Consider the following 23572-nt stretch of genomic DNA (forward strand, 5'->3'; position numbering starts at 1 on the left):
GCCCCGCCCCGCGCAGGCCCCGCCCCGCCGCGCCCGGCTCCCTCCCCTGCGGCGCGGCGCTGGCTGCCGCGGTGTCCTGGCAGGGCGGCGAGGTGTGCCGCGGGCGGGTGTCGCAGGGCGTGTCACGCGGCGAGCGGGAGCGCGAGCCCCGCGGAGCGCAAGGGCGCGCGGCGGCCTCCCCCCTCCCCCGCGCAGCCGGACGGCCTTTCCCGGGAAGATGGCGGATCGCGCGGAGATGTTTTCTCTCTCCACCTTCCACTCGCTGTCGCCGCCGGGCTGCAGGTACGCACCCGGCGCCCCGGGCCCTCGCGGGCCGGCGCCCTCCGTCGCCCTCGGCTCGGGCGCCCCGGCGCCCCGGCCGGCCCCCCACCGCCGCGGGCCCGGCCCTCCGGGTCCCAGGCCTCGCGGGCCGCCCATCCCCCACCCGCCGAGCCCCTCGGCTCGCGCCTGTGCCCCCGGTTCCCGCGGATGCTGCGGCAGCCGGCCCAGCCGATCGGTCAAGGCTGGGTCTCTGGACTGACCCTCGGAGAGGACAGCCCACCAGGCGGGATGCTGGCGCAGGGTCTGTGCCTAGCAGTGTCCTTGTGGCCTTGCTGGGCTGCCGCCTTGGAGGCCCAGGCCCAGCCCAGAGGTCCCAGACAGGGAAAGAGTTGAAATCAAACCTGGACCCTGGAGGAAGGTTGGGGTGACGGGGGAGTGGACCTGCAGGTGCAGACCTGCCTGCAGAGCACGCTGGACCCCTCCCTCTCCCACTGCTGCGCTTTCAGCTTCCCCTCCCCCTCCTCCTGGCTCAGGCCGACTCCCCCGAGGCTGAGGCTGTGACCCACTGGGCCCTGGAGCCGAGTGAGGAGCGGAGAGGGGGAGGGGTGGCTTGGCTCCCACGTCCCCTGGAGAGCAGAGCTTGGGGTCAAGATGACAGCAGGGTGTGGACCTGGGAGTTGGGGCCTAGGAGCTGGAGGTCTCCCTCATCCTTCTTCAGTATCACCTTCCAGCTGGGGCGTCCAGGGTTGGTGGCTTCCTGACCTGGGCCTCCTCCCCAGGCCTCCCCAGGACATAAGCCTGGAAGAATTTGACGACGAAGACCTGTCTGAGATCACCGATGACTGTGGACTGGGCCTCAGCTACGATTCGGACCACTGCGAGAAGGTGGGGGAAAGGGCTGGGAGCAAAGAACCTGAACGGAACCGTAGGGCCTTGCTTGGGCTCTGCCTTGCCTTTGCTTGGGGTGGGGGTGACTCTGAGTTCAGCCTTGGCACAGGACATCCTCTGATGACCCCTGCCTTTTAGCCACTTTGACCTTAGGGCTTCCTCAGCATCAATATTGTCTTCCTAGCATACCGGAGACCCAGTGCTATGCAGGGCCAACAGAGGGGAGGTTGCCTTCACTCAGGTGCCCTCTGTCCCCATATTACTTCCCACAAAGATCCACCCTTATAACTCCTTCCCCTCCTGGTTCTGTCCCACCTCTGCTGCCTCCATCTGTCTTTCTCAAGATCTACCCTTGAATTCTTTTTTTTTTTTTTTTTTTTTCCTTCTCCTGGTCCTCCTGTCTCCATGTTTCTGTTTTCATTCACTCTGAGCAACAGCTGAGCTTCCAGGTCCTGGGAGTGGAATAGGACAACTGCCCTTGGGGGGCTTGCACCCTAGCAGTGGAGAAGGACATGTAGGAAACAACAGCTACCCAAGTGTCACCAGCCAGATTCCCACTGGGACTCAAGGTTTGATGACAGGGAAGGATACCTGATACAGACTGAGGAATCAGGGAGAATTTTCAGAAGAAATGTCAATCATACCCTGAGGTTCGCCATAGCCAGGCAGATGGGGTAGGTAGGAGGGATGGAGAAGAGGAATTGCTGGCAGAAGGATTGACTGCCAGAGACGCTGGTGTTGGTGCAAACTTGGTGAATACTCTAGTGCAGGCTGTCTCTTCATTTATGCATTCTTTTGCTACTTAACTGAACATCCACTGAGCCCAAGGTGCTATTCCCTGGCTGGGTGTACCAGTGCACAATGTGGGTGTATCCTGCCCTGGCGGGGCTTGTAGTTTGGTGGAGGAGACAGACCAAAAACCATGTACAGTGATTGTGAACTTGTTAAAATGCTACGAAGCAAGTGGGGTGGGGATGCTATGAAGGAAACAGAGTGCCAGCGTTAAATGTGACAGGGTTTTGGCTGAGATGAGGTTTTAGAGGGTGGGTTGGGGGCACTCTGAAAATATGTCACTCTGTCTCAGGAATTAGAAACTTTCTCAAGAAATAGAGCAATCCCTGTGCATCTTTAGCAGATCTTTAAAAACATCACTGTGTTGGTGGGGGCCAGAGTGAGCTGGAAGGAGCTCTCCAGTGACTTCTCCCCGCTCTCCCCTCTCTCGGCACTTGGGACCCAGGTCACTGTCGCACTCTGACCGAGCCTTGCCCATCTGCCTCCTTCTACAGGACAGTCTCTCCCTGGGACGCTCAGAGCAGCCGCACCCCATCTGCTCCTTCCAGGATGACTTCCAGGAGTTTGAGATGATTGATGACAATGAAGAAGAGGAGGAAGAGGAGGAAGAGGAAGAAGAAGAAGAGGAGGAGGAAGAGGGAGATGGGGAATGCAAGGAGGGAGGAGGACCTGAATCAGAGGCACCTGCCCAGAAACCCCTTATCCCTTCCCCTTCCCTGGAGGAGCCCCACAAGCACCGGCCCACCACACTTCACCTAACTTCTCTGGGAGCCCAGGTGAGGTCCTGACTCATAGCATCCCAGAGCTGAGCCTGGTTCATAGCACCTGAGTTTCTGCACTCCATGGCAGCAAGTCCCTCCCACCCCTGGAAACTAGAGCTTCTTCTCAGCTGCTTTCTTGTCCCCAGGACTCCCTGAATAACAATGGAGGCTTTGCCCCAGCGCCCCCAGCCTCCTGGCAGGAGACAATGCTGTGCTCTCAGACCCAGGAACCCCTTGGAGGTGAGGGGTGGCAGGTGCTGCAGGGGTGGGTGGAGGGAGGGAGGAGCAGCTGCCTGCTGGAAGGAGGACTGGTCCACACATACCCTTGCCCCACAGAGCGCCCTGGCTCCCTCCCACCCACTGAAGAGGGGCTCTGTGAAGAGCAGCCCCTGGTGTGTCCTGGTTGTGACCATGAAGGGAACCGGCCCCCGGAGCCCCCAGCACCAGGTGGAGCCTCACCCTCCTCGGATCCTGGCATAGAGGCTGACCTGAGAAGCCGTTCCAGCGGGGACCACGGGGGACGTCGCAGCAGCCAGGAGCTGTCCTCCCCTGGTTCTGACTTGGAGGAAGCCAGTGGCCCGCGCCTGGGGCGTATGATCTCGTCCATCTCTGAGACCGAGCTAGAGCTGAGCAGTGACGGTGGCAGTAGCAGCAGTGGCCGCTCCTCACACCTCACCAACTCCATCGAGGAGGCCTCCTCACCCGCCTCAGAGCCCGAGCCCGAGCCCGAGCCCGAGCCCCCCCGCCGCCCGGCCTTCCTGCCCGTCGGCCCTGATGACACCAACAGCGAATACGAGTCGGGGTCCGAATCTGAGCCAGACCTCAGCGAGGATGCCGACTCGCCCTGGCTGCTCAGCAATCTGGTGAGCCGCATGATCTCCGAGGGCTCCTCTCCCATCCGCTGTCCTGGCCAGTGCCTGTCTCCCGCGCAGCGCCTGCCTGGGGAGCCTCTGTCGCCAGCCGGGAGGGCCATTGAGGACTCCCAGGACCCCGAGGTGGCGGTGGGGCCAGGCGTGGAATTGGTGGACATGGAGACCCTGTGCGGGCCACCACCGCCCGCCCCCGCAGCACCTCGACCTGGCACCGCGCAGCCTGGGCCCTGCCTCTTCCTCAGCAACCCCACGCGGGACACCATCACACCGCTGTGGGCCACACCTGGCCGTACCTCACGCCCTGGCCGTGCCTGCTCAGCCGCCTGCTCGGAGGAGGAGGACGAGGAGGACGAGGACGACGAGGATGCTGAGGACAGCATGGGGCCCCCAGGGGCCAGGGGCACCAGCTCCACAGCACCACTGGACGCCTCGCTGGTCTACGATGCAGTCAAGTACACGCTGGTGGTGGACGAGCACACACAGCTGGAGCTGGTGAGCCTGCGTCGCTGCGCTGGCCTGGGCGGTGACAGCGCAGAGGACAGCAGCGGCGAGGCCAGCGAGGAGGAGGCGGGGGCTGCACTGCTAGGCCGTGATCAGGTCCCTGGGGATGCCTCTCCAGACAGCCCTGACCTCACCTTCTCCAAGAAGTTCCTCAATGTCTTTGTCAACAGCACATCCAGATCCTCCAGTGAGTGGAAGGCGGGGGAAGGGGCAGCCCAGAGGAGAAGTCACGTCTTCTTGGCCCAGGTCCCATCTGGTGCCCAAACACCCAATTGTTCCTGGGGCAAGGGCTGCCCGCTATCCCAGGATGTGGGGCTGGTCCTTCCCAGCCCTGTCTTTGGGCAGGGAGTTGGGGAGGGTCTGCTCTGCCTCAGCCCCTGGTGGGCTGGTTTTCTCTTCCTCTCTGACTCAGGACATCCACAGTGGCCTGTTGGAAGAGGGGACTTGGCTGCAGCCCAAGGCCAGGCCCACCGGTGCTCCCCTTTCCCTGAGTCTGCCTCTGCATCTCTGCCTCCTCTGTCTCTCAGGCACTGAGTCCTTTGGCCTTTTTTCCTGTCTGATCAATGGAGAGGAGAGAGAGCAGACCCACCGGGCTGTCTTCAGGTATAGTTTCCCCTTGCTGTTGGTGATCCGTAGCCTCAGTCTGCAGACTGGACACATGAAGCATAACCCAGCAGGCCTGCCCTGCCTCAGTGCCTCTCCCCTGACTTTAGGTTCATCCCTCGCCACCCTGATGAGCTGGAGCTGGATGTGGATGACCCAGTGTTGGTGGAGGCTGAGGAGGATGACTTCTGGTGCCGGGGCCTCAACATGCGCACTGGGGAGCGCGGTGTGTTCCCTGCCTTCTACGCCCACGCGGTGCCCGGCCCTGCCAAGGACCTGCTGGGTGAGGCCCCCTTCCACCAGCAGCAGCTTGTCTCCACAGACTCTCTGTCACCCCCTGACCTTGCCTGTGTGACCCCCAGGGAGCAAGCGGAGCCCCTGCTGGGTGGATCGCTTTGATGTGCAGTTCCTCGGCTCTGTGGAGGTGCCGTGTCACCAGGGCAACGGCATCCTGTGTGCAGCCATGCAGAAGGTCAGTCTGGAGGTGAGGGTGGGCACAGGCCCATGCAGTGGCCCACACCAGCTCCCTCTGCTCCAAGCCTCCAGCATCATCCAGGGAGGGGTGGGGACAGCTCAGAGCTGGCTTCCCTGGCTCTGATTCAGAGGCTGAGCAGACAGACCTACCTGAACCTCCATGGGCTCGCTGGGCGTTCACCGCTCCATTGGCCCCTCCTCTTCAACCTGTGCTCCTCCCATCTGAACACAGGCCAGCTTGCACAGCTCCTTCCCCAGGCGTCATTCATTTGCTCAGTGGACATTTGCTCGGTGTCTGCCCATCTTCCAGGCCTGGAACTGATGTTGGAGGGCGGCAAGAAACAGGACAGACCAACCCTGTATTCAGGGGTCACCAGCATTGAGGAACCAGAAGTCAGGGTCTCTGGCACTGGAGCCAAGAGGAGCAGCCTGGCTAGAGGGACAGAGGGAGATAACATGCACGGAGCAGTGACGGGCTTGTCCTGAGACAAGACCACCCTGTCATCCTCCAGAATCCTGTTTCATGGGTCTTTGGGAAGAGTCTTCTGACAATCTAAGAAGAACAGAACCATAGTTCACCAATGGGAGAGAGAGAGAGGCCCTGATAGGCCCTTAAGACCTTCTTTTTCCCCAACGTTTTTCCTCAGATTGCTACTGCCCGGAAACTGACTGTCCACCTACGCCCTCCTGCCTCCTGTGACCTTGAGATCTCTCTGCGGGGGGTCAAGCTGAGTCTGAGTGGAGGAGGACCTGAGGTGGGGATGTGGGAGCCTGGGGATCAGAGAGAGACTGGGGTCAGGGGAGTAAGAGGGTGTGGCCTAGGGGCAGACCGACAGGGATGTCCAGCAGGTGGGGGCTAGCAGTGGCCACCGGCTTCTTTTGCCTAACTTAGGACACGTCTGCTCTAGTTCCAGCGCTGCAGCCACTTCTTCCAGATGAAGAACATCTCATTCTGTGGCTGTCACCCCCGCAACAGCTGGTGAGAGCCTCACCTTCCCCCGGGACCCCCAAAACCCTGAAGGTTACCTGTGCTCCAGTCCCCACCTGTGCCCATGCGGCACCTACTCTGAGATGGACTCAGGAGACCTGGCTCCTGTCTGGTCTGGGTGGGGAGACAGACACGCAGATGGGGAATTGCCAGAGCATCTTTGGGTGGTCTGGTGGACATCTGAATGGACAGCAATGGGAAGAACTGCAGAGATGGGTGAGTCCTTATAAGACTCAGGAAAGCAAAGCTCAGATGATGAGCAGGTAAGGGTGGCGAAGAGGATCAACCTGTTATGGAGCCAGCTGAGGCAAGGCTGTGGGATGCCCTAGGAGGGACACCAGGGCTCTGGGGCCTGGTGTAAGAAGAGCAGGTGGGACATGGAGGAGTAGCTGGACGTCTCAGTGGAGACCTAGGCCCTTTTGACTATGCTGGGGAGCTCACGCTTCATCCTACTGCCAATGAGGCCACAGAACGATCCTGTGGGAGGATGTGCCCCGGGCAGGTTGACCAGCTAACTGTACTGCTGTACAGAGGCGGTTGACCAGGTACTGTCAGCAGGATACTGCCAAAGTGACCCAGGTGCCGTGTCGTGATGGGAAGTGTGCAGATACCATAGACACTTAGGGTGGGACAGGCACTGACTGACTGTAGGCTAAGCTGGAGGGGATCGAGGGTGATGTTCACTTGGGTGATGGGCATAGTGACCCATACACAGAGGAGATGTGGGACCAGCCTCAGTGTGTCTAGACTTCAGGAGGGAGACCTGGGGAAAGGTCTCATTTTGAAACAGATGGGTGACTGAGACCGTGAGGTGGACAGAATGGCCAGGCAAAGTGAGAAGAGCAGAGAAAGGGGAGGAGGAGTTGCCATGGCGGGGGCAGTGGGCAGTTGGGGCCTGCTGGCTCCCTCCCCAGCCACAGACCCCTGCCCCAGTGTCCTAGAGGGAGAAGAGGAGGACTCAGAGACAGCCAACCACAGGCTCAGAAGGACTAGAGGGAGACGGAGGAAGGGTCTTCATGGCAGACTCTGTGCTGCCAGGCTGGGGCTCACCTGTGTCAGGGTGTCTCCGGTGTCACTGGACTCTAGTGTGAAGAGAATGAGGGGGGCTGTCTGCTGGCTAGAAGATGGCCAAGCAGCCATGTCCTGTGAGAGACAGGACATAGTGCCAGGACCAGACCAGACTGCAGGACAGCCCTGGGACCACAAGGATGGGAGGCACTGTTAGGAGATGAAAAAGAGCAGCCGTATTTCTCTTCAGTGGGACTTTGTAGGAGCCACAAGCTTAGGTCATAGGCGGGACACTGGCCCAGCTGCAGTTCCATGAGAGATGGTCAGGCCAGGGGTTTGGGGTCAGTGTGAGGAGGTGGCCAGTGGAGGAGGCATGAGAGCTGCTGTCTTGACCAGACCTGTCTCGTGTTTGTTGTTTCAGATCCCAGCCTGGTCCCTCACAGAGGGGAGCACTGAGGACATGGTGTTAGGTAGACAGCTAACTCACTTCATTGTGAAGCAAGAGGAAGATCAGGAGTGTTGGCCATGCTGTGTGTGGGTGAGGCAGGGATGTTAAGATCACAGACTGCCTTGTCTACCTGCAGCATGTCCACATGTGTCCTAGATCAAGACACTGATCTCTCTGCTTGCCTCTCTATCAGGACACTACCTCATGAGGCTTTTTTTTTTTTTTTTTTGGTGCTGGGGATCGAACCCGGGGCCTTGTGCTTACAAGGGAAGCACTCTACCAACTGAGCTATCTCCCCAGCCCCCCTCATGAGGCTTTTGTGAGGTTTGTGTGAGTTTAGAATGTAAGGTGCTTAATATGGTCCTTCATAACATTAGTAAGCAACATTTAAGTGTTAGCAACATGATTATTGAGACAGGTCTTATCTGGATAACAGGCACATCGTCCTTGGAAATGATACTGTTGTGTGACTTCCCTTCTGGTAGAGCCACAGATCCATGGGAGAGTGGATCGGGCTGGCCCAAGGTCAGGTGGGTGGGGGTCTGGATTCTCATACTGCAGGTCTGACCTCCACTCCCTCTGAACAGTGGTCACTCGTGTTCTGGAAGAAGAGACAGATGGTGCAGGAAGGGCATGAGTGACCCAGGTGGCTAGAGGACAGTGCTTTCTCCAGTCAGAGCAAAAGATGGACTCCAGGAGGTTTAGAGTCAGAGCTTGGAAAGGAGCTGTGTCTGCAGGGCCAGAGGTGGGACTGGACAGCCCACAGAAGAGGCCCGAGTGAGGCAGAGCCAGCTCATCTGTCCTGGCCAGATTCCGGGCAGGGTGCAGGGAGGCCGCCTTGCTCCTCTGCACGTTGGAAGTCCTGGTCAAGGTGCTGATTCAGCACTGGCTCCTTCGGGTGCCCAGTGCTGTGCTGTGCTGGGACCCAGACAGCTACCTTCAGATCCTGACGTCCTGTGACCCCCACTCTCCTGTCCTCTGCTCTCCCCTCGAGCCCGTAGTTCCTGCCTCTTCTTTTCAGATCTTTTGAGGCACCTGAAGCTGGGTCAGTGCTCTGACAGCTCCTCCCCAACTTCCCCACAGCTATTTTGGCTTCATCACTAAGCACCCCCTGCTGAGCCGCTTCGCCTGCCATGTCTTTGTGTCCCAGGAGTCCATGAGGCCGGTGGCGCAGAGCGTGGGGTGAGTGGGGCCCAGGTGGGCCGGTGAGCCTTGATACCCACAGTGAGAACGGGTGCCTTGCCCTGAGAGGCAGCGCAGCGTGGCTGGAGGGCTGGGGAAGGCGCGGTGGCGTGGCTGTGGCTGGGGAGGGGCTGAGGACCCGTGCTTCTCCTGCAGCCGCGCCTTCCTGGAGTACTACCAGGAGCACCTGGCGTACGCCTGCCCCACAGAGGACATCTACCTGGAGTAGCTGCCCACCGCCCTTGGCTCCTGCCCCGCCGCTCCAGGGCAGCCACCACTGGAGTGTCTGGAGGCCACTGTGGCTTTGGCAAGGACAGGACTGGGGGCACATGGGACCTTAAATTCGTGGGAGTTTCTGGGCTGGGAATTCTTGTCCTCAACCCCAGGGAACAGCTGTGGGGGCTGCGAGGCAGTGGAGCCTGGCGCCCCCCACTTTTCCTCTGATGCATCCTTTCTGACGCCCTCTTCTGTCCTGTCCCTCAGCCTCCCTTTCCTTCCTCCGTCTTGTGCCCTTTTTGTGCCTGCAGACCTTGCCCTTTGCCCTCTACTCTGGGGTCAGAACTCGGGGGTGAAGGAAGGCGAGGCTGGAGGTGGCAGATGATGCCAGGCTCCCCAGGGATCCCCTCCTGCCCCTCCCCTGTGATTTATAAAGGAATTTTAATTTTTATAGTGAATCTCAAGGGATCATTCCATCCTTGACCACAGAGAGAGAGGGATCTCCACCCCACCCCCAGGAAGCTCGGGGGATGTGGGGAAGGGTCCCCGAGAGAGCCGCGGGGCAACCAGGAGTGGTTCTTGATGCTCACCCCAAAGTCCCCATGCTGCTAGGAGGAGGTGCCTGCCAGGTGCCCCATCTCATCTGCTTTGCCGCTAACACCCCCTCAGTTCAGCGTGTATCTGCCCTGTGTGCGATGCACCCTGTGTACGTGGGCCCTGTGATGGCCTCAATAAACTCTGCTTGGTGTGACCCTGGCTGTTTCTAAGAGGTGCTGAGATGCGGGACACCCAGACACTGCCCGAGGTGGTAGAGATGGAGACTTCAGGCCAGGGGCTCCTGGGGTTGAGAGAACCCTTCAGTGCTTTCTGAGGTCAGGCTGGGAAGGGTCCTGGGATGGATCTGGAGGCCTCCAAACACTTATGGGCCCCAGAAGGTGCTGAGGCCAGAGAGGGAAGACACTGGCACAGCGCCCTGCACCCTTCCCACGTGAGGGTTGAGAAGTGGCACGGAATCCTCGGATCTGAACACTGTTATTTAAGAAGCCCCTTAAGAAAGCCAGAAGAAAATAGGCGACTCTTTTTCTCTATCCCCAGTGCCCCAGCAGGCGTCCACAAGGCCGTGTGCGCAGGGGTGGGCCAGTATTCCACAGGTGGTGTGGGGGACGAGGACCACAGATGAAGACTGGGAGGACGGAGTGGGAAGGGGAGTGCTGAAAGTTACTACAGGAAACTAAAGTTCGGGGCCGGTTGTGGCGCAGAGTAGAGTGTTTGCCAGGTGTGTGTGAGGCCTGGGTTCCATACCCAATACTGCAAAAAATAAAATAAAAAAAAATAAAAGTAAGAAGTTCTGCCTGTAAAAATGACACATCTCTACACAAATAGCCTCGGTGAGCCACAAACAGGAAGCAGTCAGGGTGTGCGAGACTTCAGAGTGTGCAGGCAGGTGGACCTGAGTGAGTCGGGTGCACATGACTTCAGTGAGTGACAGCACAGGTGGATCTGAGTCAGGTGAATGCGACGAGTGACAGCACAGGTGGATCCACGTGAGTTGCGACGCGTGTGACTTCAGTTAGTGGCAGCACAGCAGCTCTGAGTGAAGGCATCTTGACCCAAACATGGGTTGGGAACAGATAATTGTTCCATGGCATTGCAGATTCCCGATCCTGTGAGTGGTCATCCCCACGTCCAGAAGACAGAGCACATAAGTCATGCTCCTGGCCAGCAGTGTCCGCTGGGTGTGTGTGCATTGGAAAGCCTGGCCAGAGTCCTGCCAGGGTACGCCCCACCTTCTCAGGGGGACGGAATTCCTGCACCAGTCTGCCTGCATCCTCCCAAGGTCCATTCCCTGCGCCCGGCCACCCGGAAGTCTCGGGCTTCTGCTGGTCACCCCTCGTAGCTGTCGTGGGTCGGCCCTTGGACATGCTCTCCCTCCTTCACTTGCACCCTCCTTGCAGCTTCGCTTCCTGAACCCCACAGCTTGTGTCTGGCCCTGCCCTGCCCCATGGCTCCCAGGACCTAGTGTGGAGCTGCTTGTGTGGTGCACTGACTTCCACCTCCAGTCAGCCTCTGAGGCTGCTCGGCAGCGGGTCTTGGGGTTGGTACTCAGCGGAATTTCCTGTGAGGGTCGCTGTGGTTCTCGGGATGCCACGGTCACGGGAACTCACCAGAGACCTTTTCCCACCCTCCCGATTGACTCGTGTTCTATGTTTTACATTTTCCCCAGTCATCTGAGCTGCAGGTCTCCTCCCTCCTGTCGCCTTTGAGTCTGTCCCTTGCCTGGACCAATTCCCTCTCCACTTGAGTCAGACCACCTTGACTTTCCTCTCAACCCTGTGGAAAACAGCCTCCTCCATGGCACCTGTGAATCCACCTTTACTTGTGCCCACTTGCACGGATCACGTCCCACCTAAACTCTGCTTCTGCTCCTGTGGAACCCATCCTGACCCCCTCCCCATGCTTCCTCCCTCCGCCCCATTTCTGCCTGAGTTTTCTGGGCACTCACCTGCCTGAGTCACACACCCCTGCTGCCCTTCCTCGTCCTCCTGGGCACAGGGGCTCTGGGGCCTCCAGCTGAAATGAGGATGGCATTGCTTGCTCCTGCTGCTGTAAAGCCTGGCTTCATGCAGGAGGTCTTGGGGCACCGTGGGACACCTCCAACTCCAGAACACTGGCGTTTGAAAATCCAGCCCAAGGAAAGCATCCTACATACAAAGTTTTCTACACAAAAGTGTTTGTTAAGCTGGGTGAGGTGGCGCACTCCTGTAATCCCTGGCGTTTGGGAAGCTGAGGTAGGAGGATCACAAGTTCAAATAGAGCCTCAGCAACGTAGCAAGACCCTGTCTCTAAATAAAATATAAAAAGGGCTGGGAATGGGTTTAGTGGTTAAGTGCCTCTGGGTTCAATCCCTGGTACCACATTAAAAAAAAAAAGTGTGCATTTTTTAAAAACTATTTTTAGTTACAGATGGACATAATACCTTATTTTGTTGATTTGTTTTTATGCAGTGCTGAGGATCAAACCCAGTGCCTCACATGCACTAGGCAAGCGCTCTACACTGAGCCACAACCCCTGTCCTTGCATTCTTGTTTAAAGCAGTGAAAGCGGGCCAGGCATTGTGGCACACACCTATAATCCCAGTGACTCTGGAGGCTGAGGCAAGAGGATCACAAGTTTGAGGCGAGCCTTAGCAACTTAGCGAGATCCTAAGCAAAATAAAAAGGGCTGGGGATGTAGCTCAGCATTGTAAAATGTCCCTGTATTCAATCCCCAGCACCAAAACAAAAAACAAAAATTGATTATAGAGTTCACTAAATTGAAGTGTTTTTACCTAATTGAAATATTGGACAGACATGAAAAAGTATGCTTAGTAACTTTGTAATGGTACAGAGAACTTTTGTTAACAGCACTAGAGAAAGTCCATATGCAGATGCAGAATCATACCTCTGCCCGACTGTGGAGACCTGAAAGCTGAAGCTGAGGGAAACTGGACAACCCCCGACCTCACTTGCCCTCGGTGACTTGCGGTTTTCACCCAGCTCCAAGGTCACTTAGCCAAGCCTCACGCTCCGGCAGCAGCAGCAGTGCTACTCAGGAACTTGGAGAAGCTCAGAACAGTTGAAAGCTCGCCCTTCGCTTGGACTGGGAAGGGGTGCGATGGCAAGCTCTTGACACCAGAGGGCCGGCACCCCTCGGCCTGCTGACGCCACCGCCCTCCGCACAGGAGCTCAGCCATTAGCTCGCCCTCACCTCCCGCCACCTCCTCACAACCCGCGTCTTCATCCCAGACCGACCCGCAGCCCCATCCTTGGGGAGGCAGGTTTGAATCACCCACCCCTGGGTCACACTGGGCCCCTCCTAAGTAAACTCCTGTCTTCTGCAAGGCTTGCCTTCAGTGGTTGGTGCCCTGCATGGCGCTGGGTGGCCATTGTGACGAGGTGTGGGGCTGGGTGATTTTTCTTTTTTCTGCAATGAAATTGTCTTATTTTTAGCATTATGTGCTGAGACAGGAGGACCACAAGTTTGAGGTCAGCCTCTTCAATGTGTCTCAAGAAATAAAAAGTACTGGGAATGAAGCTCAGTGGTAGAGTGCCCTTGGGTTCAATTCCCAATACTAAAAACAAACAAGCAAACAAAAACAGATCTGAAAATATAACCTGTAACGTAAAACAAATATGTGTTTACAACCAATGGATCATGTGATAGGTGTAACTGTGAAGTACTCAGTTGCCTGTGTCTTCAGTGAGGGACCTTTGTCCTCATGATTGCATGAAGGCTGCTGTACCACCAAACCTTGTGCTCAACTTCCAGGCAGAGGGAAATATAAGAGCAAAGAAAGAGGTAGACAGCTGGCTTCACAGAAACCTCACCCAAAGCTGGAGTGAGGGTTGGGCAAGAACGAGGCACTTCCTCCAGGCTGGTGCCTTTCTGAGACCTTCACCTGAAGGTCTGGCTCCAGCCCACAGGGTGAGGGCTGCCTGCAGGGTGTGCACCCTCTGCCCCTGAGCAGCTCACACACGAGCGGAGGAGAGAAGGAAGAAGTAGGTGCTGGGGCTGCCCACCCACAGCTGAAGTCAGAGGACCTCCACCCAGGCTTCTGACCCATCAAAGCTGAGCCACAGTCCCCACGTCCTTGGGAAACCTGATGCAGACCATCCGCCCACCAGGCAGGCACTGAAAGAGCCCTGGTGCGAGTGAGGGTGGTGGGGAAGTAGACAGCTCCCCTGAAGAGGGGACCTGAGGGGATGTTGCCTCCGTGTTCAGCAAAATGCACTGCACCCCTGAAGTAGCAGTCTTGAGCTGGTCTCACCTGGAGTGCAGGTGCAGACATAGGTTTTGTGTGGACATATGCAGGTGCCAGGTGAGCATGGGTCAGGAGTTGATGTGCTGGGCCAGAACCCCCGTGATGTTTTATGGAATCAGCATAAAACCCAGCATTCAGCACCTCAGTTGGCTCACATCCTGGCCCCTATCCTGCAGCACCTGGGCCATGAGCTGGTCTCAGAGCCCAGAATCAGCCTGTACTGACTCCAATGCACCCTCATACCTGCGAATGGAGAAATGGTCTCACACGAATCGCCTTGCAGAATGGACATGAAATAATGCCTCCCCAAACAGCTGGGCTGTTGTTTGAGCTGAAGACAACAGGATGAATTTGCTTTTTATTCTCCTCCTTTTCCTTCTTTTTGGACTGGGGATTGATCCCATGGGTGCTTCATCATTAAGCTATGCCCCTAACACTCCCCCTTTTTTTGAGACAAGCTCTCCCTAAGTTGCCCAGTCTGGTCTTGAACTTATGATCCTCCTGCCTCGGTCTCCTGAGTCACTGGGGTTACAGGCGTGCGTTGCCGTGCCATGTGGCTTTACTTTTTCTTGTTTCCTTTGTGCACCTTTGGGGCAAGTGGGAGAGGTGGACCTGTGTCTACCTGGTGTGTTTTCCCATGCCACCTCTGCAGACCCACCTCTGTGGAATCCCCAACCTCCATCCAGACAGAATCTGCTACACGGAGTGTGTGACCTACAGTCCAGGCCTTCAGGGTCTGGAGGTTTTATGTGGAGTGGGCATGACTGTCCCTCGGGCTGTCTGGCAGCCTTGTGCTTACCGGGTCAGCTGAAGGCATAGAAGGAACTCTGGAGAAGCCCCAGGTCCGCAGCCCATGTCCTCCCACTGCTGCCTCAGGACTGGACTGCCTGGCTCACACTGGGTTCAAGCACTCATCCATTCAGGGTGGCAGAGAAGAGAAAGCGCTGCTCAGACAAGCTTCCTCAGGAGGGCACACCCCGGGAGCGGCGACAGGAGTGGCACAGGCAGATCCTCACAACTAATGCATGTTTCTATGCTGAACCCCCATCAGCTCAGTTCCTCGACAGAAGGGGCCATGTCCAGTTTGTCCAGCTCCTTCTGCAGGAGGCTGCAGTGTTAGTATCTAACTGCTTCCTGTGCCAATTAGCAATAAAAACCGCCTCTGGGTAACTTAAAAGGAAATTTACTGGGAGGATGTTAGGAGTCAAAAGCAGATGGAACAGGGACCACTCGAGAGGGGATATGATCCCCTGGGGCAGGTATCCAGCTCTGCTGTGCACAGATGCACCTGCCCACCCCTGACTCCAGGCCAGGGCTGGGAGGTGGAGACCCACTTCTTGGCTGAGTTGAAGTCTCCACCCACATAGGTGCTTCCTGAGGCCGGTAGGCTCTGGATACTGCAGGCCTACGAAGTGCACTAGCCTGCAGAGAGATGAGGAGTGTCTCCATTCTTGCCGTGGACTCCTGGATCAGTCACTACCAAATTGCTCCCTCCTCCAAGATCTGAGAATGTGGCATTGTGGATGACCCTGGGGTCTCTCTCCTGTGAGTCCCTTCCTCCTGCAGCTGCCTTAGTGGGAAGTGGGTTACAAGGCTGCTGAGGGGAAACAGTCTGTGGGTGACCAGTGGGTGGTGCCTTGGGCCTGCATGCTGCATCCACCTGAGAAGGGCCACAGAAGTTGGAAGGGGTTAAGTAAATGCACTCTCCCTGCACCAGGCCAGGGTTATAAAGATGGAAGACATCCAACAGGAGCATCCAGGCACGAGGGGTTAAGGTCAGGGCTGGACACAGTACCCAGGGTCACGACAGTATTGGCATGAGCACAAGCTCCGAGTAGGTGTGGACACCCACCAACAGTCCTGCCGCCTGGACTGAGGTCAGCAGGACTGTCTGGGTTGCTTCAGTAAGTACACATTACTTTTGTAATTAAGAATAAAGAGATTAATATAAACATTGCTTCTAATGGTCCCTTTTGCTTCTCCTTCTGGTCACTTGCATGACAGCAGAGCCCGTGAGAAAGGGGGGGTGGAGTGCAGGGGAGTGGGTGGACTCCCTGCTCCGGATATCTCCTCTTCCTTCCTAACACACCTGGGGGGAAATCAGAGCCAAGGTGCTTTTGTTCTAGCACTCTTAGCTTCTTTCAGAGGACACTGGGCTCCCTGAGGACAGCTGCCAGCTGGTGGATGGATTATCTTAGGCTTGCAGGAAAAGGTGTTTTTTTTTTTTTTTTTTTTTTTTTTTTTTTTTTTTTTTTTTTAAATCAACGATAGCAGAAGAGGAAGTGTGGGGACACTGTGGACTTTTTTGGAGGCCATACGTGTTTATGAATGTGTATGTTTGTGTGAGCATGAAAGTGTGCAATGTTTTGTGTGCACTTGTGCATGCATGTGCACATGCCTGTATGAGGGGGGTGCATTCGGTTCAGGCAGTTCAAGGATGGAAACAAGCGGGCAGTGGGGTGGGGAGGATCTGCTTCTCAGATCTTGGGTGCAGAGGGTGGGTCTGAACACCGGACTCTCAGTCCAGCATCCCTGACTGGCTCAACTGTTTGCCCAGCCCTACTTCATGATCATGCTTACATAACCAGATTCTCTTTGGAGCATTTATCACAGAATGTTTTTATTGATGTACTGAATATATAACACTGTAGTAAGTCTGTGAATCTTAGTGTAGTTTGATTACTTTATTCATATGTATGCCTCACGTCTCCTTCCCCACACAGGGAACATCTGTAACATCCCTATGTTCCTGCCCAGGCAATACCCACACACCCCACCCTACAAGAGGTGGAGACGGTGAAAGCACTGACACCCGGGAGTCAGTGCCAGACTGCCAGCTCTGGGAGTAGGTGGGCCTCCTCTGACAGTGCCTGTCCGGCACATAGGGTGACGATTAACAGCAGAGGTAGGACCACGCTCTTCCAGAGATGTGGAGCTGGAGTGGGGTCTGCGGTTGTGCCTGGGTGTTGGCATCTGGAGGGTCAGCCTTGTGACACGGTATACAGTTGCTGTCCCCTCCAGCTGCTCTGTCCTCGGTGTGAGCTTAGGCACCTCTGCGGCCAGCTCCCACCACTGCATGCTGGCCCTCTGGAGTCACCCAAGCCAGCAGGATGTGAGGTGTGATCAGCACAGCCTCTCACACAGACGGTAAGTGAAGGGACGCCATAGGGACGTATGGAAGGGCTCTGACACCACAGACCCACACAGGTACTTGTGCCCACAACACCCTGTTCAGGGCTCATTTCACTAAAGCTATTCCTCACTGCAAGTAGCTGACAGTTCACTGGCAATGGCTGCCCTCTGCACCAGGCCAGGGTTATAAAGAGGGTAAGACATCCAGCATGAGAAAATAAAAGACAGGTTTTATCTTCTTACGCTTGGTGTGCTGCAGGTAGGCAGCTGGAGACATTGGTTTAGCAGCTATGCCTTGTCTATCCAGGGCCAGTGACTGCCATAGCCAGGTCCTTACCTGGAGGCCCACCCCAACATTCACTATCAGGACTCTTGACAAATTTCTGGGCTGTGACTGGTTCAGAGTGGTCACTACCCTCCTGGATCAGACAGAGCCTGTTTCCTTGAGGTCAAGGGGTCTTTGACCACCATTGAAAAAAAGTGAGGATTCATGAGTAAGGCAACAGAGAGCATTTGCCTTGCAAAGGCACTGGCACACCCAGGTAGTATTGTTCTCATGTGACCAACACCAAGGAGCACCTGGCATGTGACATACCATCTGGTCATGCAGGCAGGTGGTAAAAAATCACAGCCAAGTGTAGAAGCACATGTCTGTAATCCCCTGTAATTCCAGCAACTCAGGAGGTGGGAGGTGGAGGCAGGAAGATTGCAAATTTGAGGCCAGCCTCAGCAATTTAGTGAGGCCCTATATAACTTAGTGAGGCTCTGTCTCACGATAAAAAATAAAACGGAAGCAGTTCGGTGGTAAAGTGACCTTGAGTTCAACCCCTGAGTACCAAAAAAAAAAAAAAAAAAAAGGTACCTTTCCACAGAGGAAGCCAGTGGTAGAGGCAGAGCACAGCTGGATTACCAGTCTGCCAATACCTTGGGGGCAAGGGAGTGCAATGGAGCTGTGGGGCAGGGTGGACCAGTGAAAGAGTGAGGATTTCATGCTGATCTGATGAAACAAGACCTGATAGATGATCATACGCAATCACTTCACTCTGTGGAAACAGCTAACACAAGATATCAAAGTTGAAGCCAGGACACAAAAAGTATGCATGCAGGAGAAATGCAGAGCTTGAGAGGTGAACGTGCCCCATGGGGCCGGCTCAGGAGCTGCTATGTGCCTTCCCGGGACCTGGCAGGCCCCTAAGCACCTTGTCCTCACCTGGAATGTGCAGTTACCTGACTCCAGCAGGTTTCTGATACAAATAAGGCACCAGCTCCTGCACCTCTAAGAACATTTCTCCACGAGAAAACTTGTCTCTCTCAGGCATTCTGCATCTTTGGGGCGCTTCTGGCCACTGTCCCTCAAGCTTGCCCACCTGTTCCTGCCACCTAAAAGCACTTACTGATCTGTGAGTGGATGTATCCATGTTTGGGGCTGATGTGTACACGTATGTATTGACACGTACAGATCACTGGGAGAAGCTTCCGGAGCCAGGATACCTGGATTCAAATCCCAGCCCAACCTCTTTCTGGCTGAGTGATCTTGAACCAGACCCTGAACTTCCCTGTGCCTCAGTTTCTTCATTAGTAACAGGGGATTAGTACCAGAGTTACCACAAGGAGTAGCTCAATCATCACACCTGCAAGTCTTAGTTGGTGTTATTACATTATTAGGCACAAACTCCTCCACATGCCCTCATGGTGATAAACCACCACATGCCAAGGGCAGGGTGAGGGGCTCTAGGTTGGCCTTGGGGGTCTTCCCTGTGCACTTGGTCAGTGCCCTCAGGGCTGGAGTTCTGGGCATTGGCAACAGACTGGATAGGGGATACATCTGGGCTTGCAGCAGATTTGCAGGGAAGGGTCCTGACCCCGGGCCATCTGGCTAGGACCAAAGGTCATGGCTGCATCAAACTGGGCCTTGAGCAGCTGTAGCCGCTTCATCGCCCGCAACGCCTCTGGTGTGACATCAGTCATACCCTCCAGAAGGTTGTAGTTCTCACCAGGGTCCTTAGACAGGTCATAGAGCAGTGGGGGCTCGTGAGCAGTCAGCGGGTTGGTGGCATGGCAGGCAGGGTCCGCCGTGGTGTCACTATGGGCAGAACCTGGGGAGGTGGTCAGCTTTGTACACAGGGCAAGAGGAGGGGCCAGGGCTCCGGGACACTGGGTCAGCAGGGCCAGGAGTCAAGGAGAGGGGGTTACCTTGAGTGAAGAAGTGAGCTTTGTACTTCCCACTTCGCACAGCAAAGACCCCATGGATCTCGTCTGGGTAGGCAGGATAGAAGAAGTGAGACTGCCGCGGGCTCTGGGGGCAAGAATCAGGGTTGCTGGGTAGGACGGGTCCCTCAGAGTGTCAGCCCGTGTGCTAGGCCTTGCTGTACAATCCCTTCTAGCCCCCCTAGGAATCTGACAGGTGGTACCACTCAGATGCCACTCATCAAGAGACCTGGGACAGGCTCTAAGTGAGAACACACACATGGGACCAAGAGCTCACTAACCCTACCTTGCCTGTGCCCAGCAGCAGGGGGCTGAGGTCAAAGCCATCCAAAGTAATGTTGGGCAGTGAGGTCCCACTCAAGGCTGCCAGGGTGGGAAGCAGGTCCAGAGAGCTGGCTAGCTCATGGGTCACACCTGGGACAGACAGCTGTTCAGTTACTCAGTTATCCATCAAGTTTGGGGAAATAAGGCCAAGAAGAGGGCCTGAGGACTGACCAGGAGCGATGTGGCCTGGCCAGAAGGCCAAAGCAGGCACTCGGACACCACCCTCGAAGGTTGTCCCCTTTCCACATCTCAGGAGACCAGAGCAGCCACCACGGGACATGCGCATGGTTTCAGGCCTGGGACACACAAAGGTCATCAACAACAAGTGGCCCATGGCTTTTGACCCATTCCTGGTGACCACCAGTCCCATACTTATTATTTGCACATCTTGCACAGAAATGGCCACTACATTCCTGTCCCCGCCCGGGCCTACCAAGATCAGCATCTCTGTGCATCTGTGGCCCCCAGTCTATAATTTGAGAGTTACTGTAACATGCTCAGCATCTCCTGAGACCCCTCATCCCATGATGTCTTCAACCAACAGTGAGGTAGAAGGCGCCCCAGGCCCTGGTGCATGACTGAGCAATGAGTGTTCCCTGCCCTGGCTGGCATACCCATTGTCTGCAGTAAAGATGACCAGCGTCTCTCCGAGCAGCCCCAGGTCCCCCACGGCGGTCATCAGGGCCCCCACAGCGGCATCCAGCTCCATTAGGGAGTCCCCAAATGGCCCACGACCTGAGCGCCCTGTAAAGCTCTTCCCACTGAACTGAGGATAGTGGGTGTGCTGGGGGTGAAGACTGGAGTCAGCATTTGACAGGGGCTGCTGTCAGCTGGGAGGGGAAGGCCACAGTCACTCACATGGGAGGCATAGTAGAGGAAGAACGGACGGTCTTGGCGCTGGGCATCAGACATGAGGTCTCGGGCAAAAGCCACATAGTGGGCCTCTAGTCCAGGCAGCCAGGGGGGCTGTGCCTCCACAGACAGGTTGGCCAGCAGTGGGATAGGAACTAGGCCCTGATTACAGCCACCGTGACATGGGGTGGCTGGTGGGAAGCAGGTCAGGTTCTGGCAGGGGCCCTGAGAACACAACTCCAGTCAGGGGTCTGGGTTATGCGGTGGGGCTGGGAGAAGGTCAAGTGTTTGAGGTTTAGGGGAGGGTGGGGGGAGGCTGAGGGCCCTGGGGTTTGTACCTGGTCATGGGAGTACGGGATGCCCAGGAATCGACGGAAGCCCTGATTAGTAGGCAGGAAGGCCCCTTCTGGTCCCACCCCAAGGTGCCACTTGCCGGCCATCCCTGTAAGGTAGCCACTGGAGGTCAGGATCTCAGCCAGGGTCACCTCTTCCAGGGGCAGGCCTCCCCGGGAGCCGGGTTCCAGGACTCCAGGGTACATGCCCATCCGAACAGGGTGCCGGCCAGTGAGGAGGGCAGCCCTGTAAGACAGGTCGGAGAGTCCATGACCTGAAGAGAGCTGAACAGAAGTGGGAGTGGAGAAAGGGAGGGGAACCATGGGCAATCCACCGTGGGCCCGGAGGAGAGGACGGGCGGGGTGGGGGCCGACGCACCTGGAGGGTGTGCAGAGAGGCGCCGGCACGTAGAAGTCTGTGAACCGCAGTCCCCCTGCCGCCAGCTGGTCCAGGTTGGGGGTGGTGGAACTAGGGTGCCCGTAGGCGCCCAGATCCCCATAGCCCAGGTCATCAGCAAAGATGAGCACAATGTTAGGTGGGTTGTCGGCGGCCAGGCCTGCAGCCAAGGCCAGCCAGAGGGCCCACACTGCTTCCATAGCACAGGGGCAGCTAGGCCTGGGTCCACAGAGCCTTGGGGAGGAAGGCACACTGGTCCCAGCGGGCTCTTCCCAGCGACCCCAGGCCCGGACTCGCCACCACCCTCAGGGACCCTGACCCATTTCCCGACTCGACTTCAGCGAACCTGACAACGCAGCAGACGCGGCCTGCAGAGCTAACCCGCAGAGCCAGGAACCTTCGGACTGACGCTTGGGTATCGGGCCCTGTTCGCCCAGAGGCCCCAGCCCAGGCTCGGGTCGCGGCAGGAGTCACATGACGCTGCGGACCCGCTGCCTCAGGCGCGGCGGGGCGAAGGCGGTTCCGAGCCCAGGAGGGGCGGGGCGGGGCCCTCGCGGGCGCTTCGGCCTCAAGCCTCCCGGTGGTCCCGTGACCCTCGGCCACGCGAGATCGGCCGGTGGGCGGAGCTGGGAGTTGGTGGGCAGGGCTTGGAGGTGGGCGGAGCCAAGGCGGAATTTCTTGGCGGGGGTGGGGCCCGGCCCGGCGCGGGGCGGGTGTGGGGAGCCACCGAGGGCAGAGGAGGGCGAGGTTGGGGAGAGGGGAACGGGGCGGAGGCGGGGCCGGGGAGGGGCCGCGTCCCGTGGGCCGGAGGGCTCGGGAAAGGGGCGGAGCCTGGGCGGGGGCGGAGGCAGGGCCGGGGAGGGGCCGCGTCCCGGGTGCCGGAGGGCTCGGGAAAGGGGCGGAGCCTGGGCGGGGGCGGGGCGGGGCAGTCGGGGGGTGGTCTGGGGAAGGGCCGGGGCGGGGCCGGGGCGGGGCCGGGGCGGGCCGGGTGGTGAGGAGGGGTCGGGTTGCCGCTGGTTCTCCCGCGGGCTCCCGCGGGCGGGGTGCGGCTCGCTCCCGGGTCCAGCCCTGCGCTGACCTGGGTCCTTCCCGGAAGTCGGGGCGAGCAGTGCTGCGGCTGGCGGAGGAGGACCTTGGGTTTGCCTTCTCGGACGCCCAGAGCAGGTTCCCTCAGGGCCTTTCTGCCCCCACCTGTGTGCCGCAGTGGTGTGTGTGTGTGTGTGTGTGTGTGTGTGTGGCGCTCGTGTGAGCGTGAGGTGCTCGTGTGTGACGCGCTCGTGTGTGTGTGAGGCGCTCGTGTGTGTGTGAGTTGCTCGTGTGAGGCGCTCGTGTGTGTGTGAGGCGCTCATGTGTGTGAGTTGCTCGTGTGTGAGGCGCTAGTGTGAGCGTGAGGTGCTCGTGTGTGTGAGTTGCTCGTGTGTGACACGCTCGTGTGTGTGACGCGCTCGTGTGTGTGTGAGGCGCTCGTGTGTGTGAGGCGCTCGTGTGAGCGAGGCGCTAGCGTGAGCGTGAGGTGCTCGTGTGTGTGAGTTGCTTGTGTGTGAGGCGCTCGTGTGTTTGAGGTGCTCGTGTGCGAGGTGCTCGTGTGAGTGTGAGGTGCTTGTGAATGTGAGGCGCTCATGTGTGATGTGTGTGTGGTGTTTGAGATGTGCAGTGCTTGAATGTGTGTGTGGTGTTCCAGGTGTGTAGTGTTCAATGTGTGTGTGGTGCTTGAGGTATGTGCATATGTAGTGCTCAAGATGTTTGTGTGGTGCTTGAGGTATGTGTATGGTGTTGGAGGTGTGTGTGTTGTATTCGAGGTGTGTTTGTGTTGTTCGAGGTGGTGTGTGTGGTGTTCCAGGTGTGTACATGGTGTTGAGGTGTGTATGTGGTGTTTGAGGTGTGTGTGTGATGTTGCAGGTGGGTACGTGGTGTTTAAGAGGTGTGTGTGATGATACAAGTGTGTGTGGTGTTCTAGAGGTGTGTGGCATTCTAGGCGTGTGTGTGGTCCAGGTGTGTTGTGTGACCCAGGTGTGCTGGTGGTCCAGGTGTGTTGTGCTGCTCTGGTGTGTGGTGTTCCGGGTGTGTGTGGTGTTAGAGGTGGGAGCGCTGTGTGAGGTCCTGTCCTCCTCTGACTCAGGGTTTGGTGGGGAGGAGCCATCTGAAGGTGTCCCGCCCTGATTGCCCTGGGCGTAACTTTTTCAGCCTCCTGTTTAACTGTCCAGTGGGATTAACAGACCTGCTTCTCAGAGGTGGAAAGACGGGTGATTTACTCAGTGTACCTGAAAACCTGGAGGGAGTGTAGAACCTGCCCCTCGAGGGCTGTGTGTGCTGAGGGCTTGGTCTGCAATTCAGGAGCGTTCCCAGGTGGGCTTTGGGGAAGTGAGCCACCAGGAAGACCTCAGCCTGGTAGGAAGGTGCCACTTCACGCTGTTCTCCCACTGGTGGCATGTTTTTAAAACTGGTGTGTTTTTTCCTTCCTCTTCTCCCTTAACCACTGGGAAGGCAGAGCTAACCTTCCCACCCTGGGCTGAGTTACCTATTCTTCAGCTC

General features: G+C 57.3%; 2 protein-coding genes across 4 annotated transcripts; one reads left to right on the top strand and one right to left on the bottom strand.

Annotated features, from left to right (window-relative positions):
* The first annotated feature begins 21 nt into the window (after positions 1-21).
* Mapk8ip2 (mitogen-activated protein kinase 8 interacting protein 2) lies at positions 22-9745 on the top strand. Of its 2 annotated transcripts, none has more exons than XM_047551092.1 (12): positions 22-282; positions 1041-1146; positions 2436-2717; positions 2849-2942; positions 3039-4262; positions 4603-4678; positions 4789-4961; positions 5041-5162; positions 5800-5907; positions 6061-6131; positions 8680-8778; positions 8935-9745. In XM_047551092.1, the coding sequence occupies exons 1-12, from the start codon at positions 218-220 to the stop codon at positions 9005-9007; spliced, it is 2493 nt and encodes an 830-aa protein (XP_047407048.1). In that variant the 5' UTR covers positions 22-217; the 3' UTR covers positions 9008-9745. The 2 variants fall into 2 exon arrangements, with proteins under 2 accessions (XP_047407048.1, XP_047407049.1); XM_047551093.1 differs by having other exon boundaries at positions 23-282; positions 5041-5150.
* Positions 9746-16394: 6649 nt separating this feature from the next.
* Arsa (arylsulfatase A) lies at positions 16395-21680 on the bottom strand. 2 transcript variants are annotated; one of them, XM_047551564.1, is made up of 9 exons: positions 21387-21680; positions 21023-21274; positions 20650-20890; positions 20318-20536; positions 20074-20243; positions 19631-19755; positions 19422-19549; positions 19121-19223; positions 16395-19023 (listed from the first exon to the last, which is right to left on the bottom strand). In XM_047551564.1, the coding sequence occupies exons 2-9, from the start codon at positions 21238-21240 to the stop codon at positions 18704-18706; spliced, it is 1524 nt and encodes a 507-aa protein (XP_047407520.1). In that variant the 5' UTR covers positions 21241-21274; positions 21387-21680; the 3' UTR covers positions 16395-18703. The 2 variants fall into 2 exon arrangements, with proteins under 2 accessions (XP_047407520.1, XP_047407521.1); XM_047551565.1 differs by lacking the exon at positions 21387-21680 and having other exon boundaries at positions 20650-20753; positions 21023-21159.
* Positions 21681-23572: the final 1892 nt, after the last annotated feature.

This window comes from Sciurus carolinensis, chromosome 4 (assembly GCF_902686445.1).
Source record: "Sciurus carolinensis chromosome 4, mSciCar1.2, whole genome shotgun sequence".
NCBI classification, from domain to species: domain Eukaryota; kingdom Metazoa; phylum Chordata; class Mammalia; order Rodentia; family Sciuridae; genus Sciurus; species Sciurus carolinensis.

Excerpts from the sequence above, each read along its gene's own strand:
- Mapk8ip2 (XM_047551092.1), top strand. The coding sequence starts at position 218 with ATGGCGGATCGCGCGGAGATGTTTTCTCTCTCCACCTTCCACTCGCTG. Across the intron at positions 1,147-2,435 it reads ATTCGGACCACTGCGAGAAG|GACAGTCTCTCCCTGGGACG; the intron begins GTGGGGGAAAGG and ends CTCCTTCTACAG. Across the intron at positions 8,779-8,934 it reads CCGGTGGCGCAGAGCGTGGG|CCGCGCCTTCCTGGAGTACT; the intron begins GTGAGTGGGGCC and ends CTTCTCCTGCAG.
- Arsa (XM_047551564.1), bottom strand. The coding sequence starts at position 21,240 with ATGGAAGCAGTGTGGGCCCTCTGGCTGGCCTTGGCTGCAGGCCTGGCC. Across the intron at positions 20,537-20,649 it reads TCCCGTACTCCCATGACCAG|GGCCCCTGCCAGAACCTGAC; the intron begins GTACAAACCCCA and ends TTGTGTTCTCAG. Across the intron at positions 20,244-20,317 it reads TCCTCTACTATGCCTCCCAT|CACACCCACTATCCTCAGTT; the intron begins GTGAGTGACTGT and ends CTTCACCCCCAG.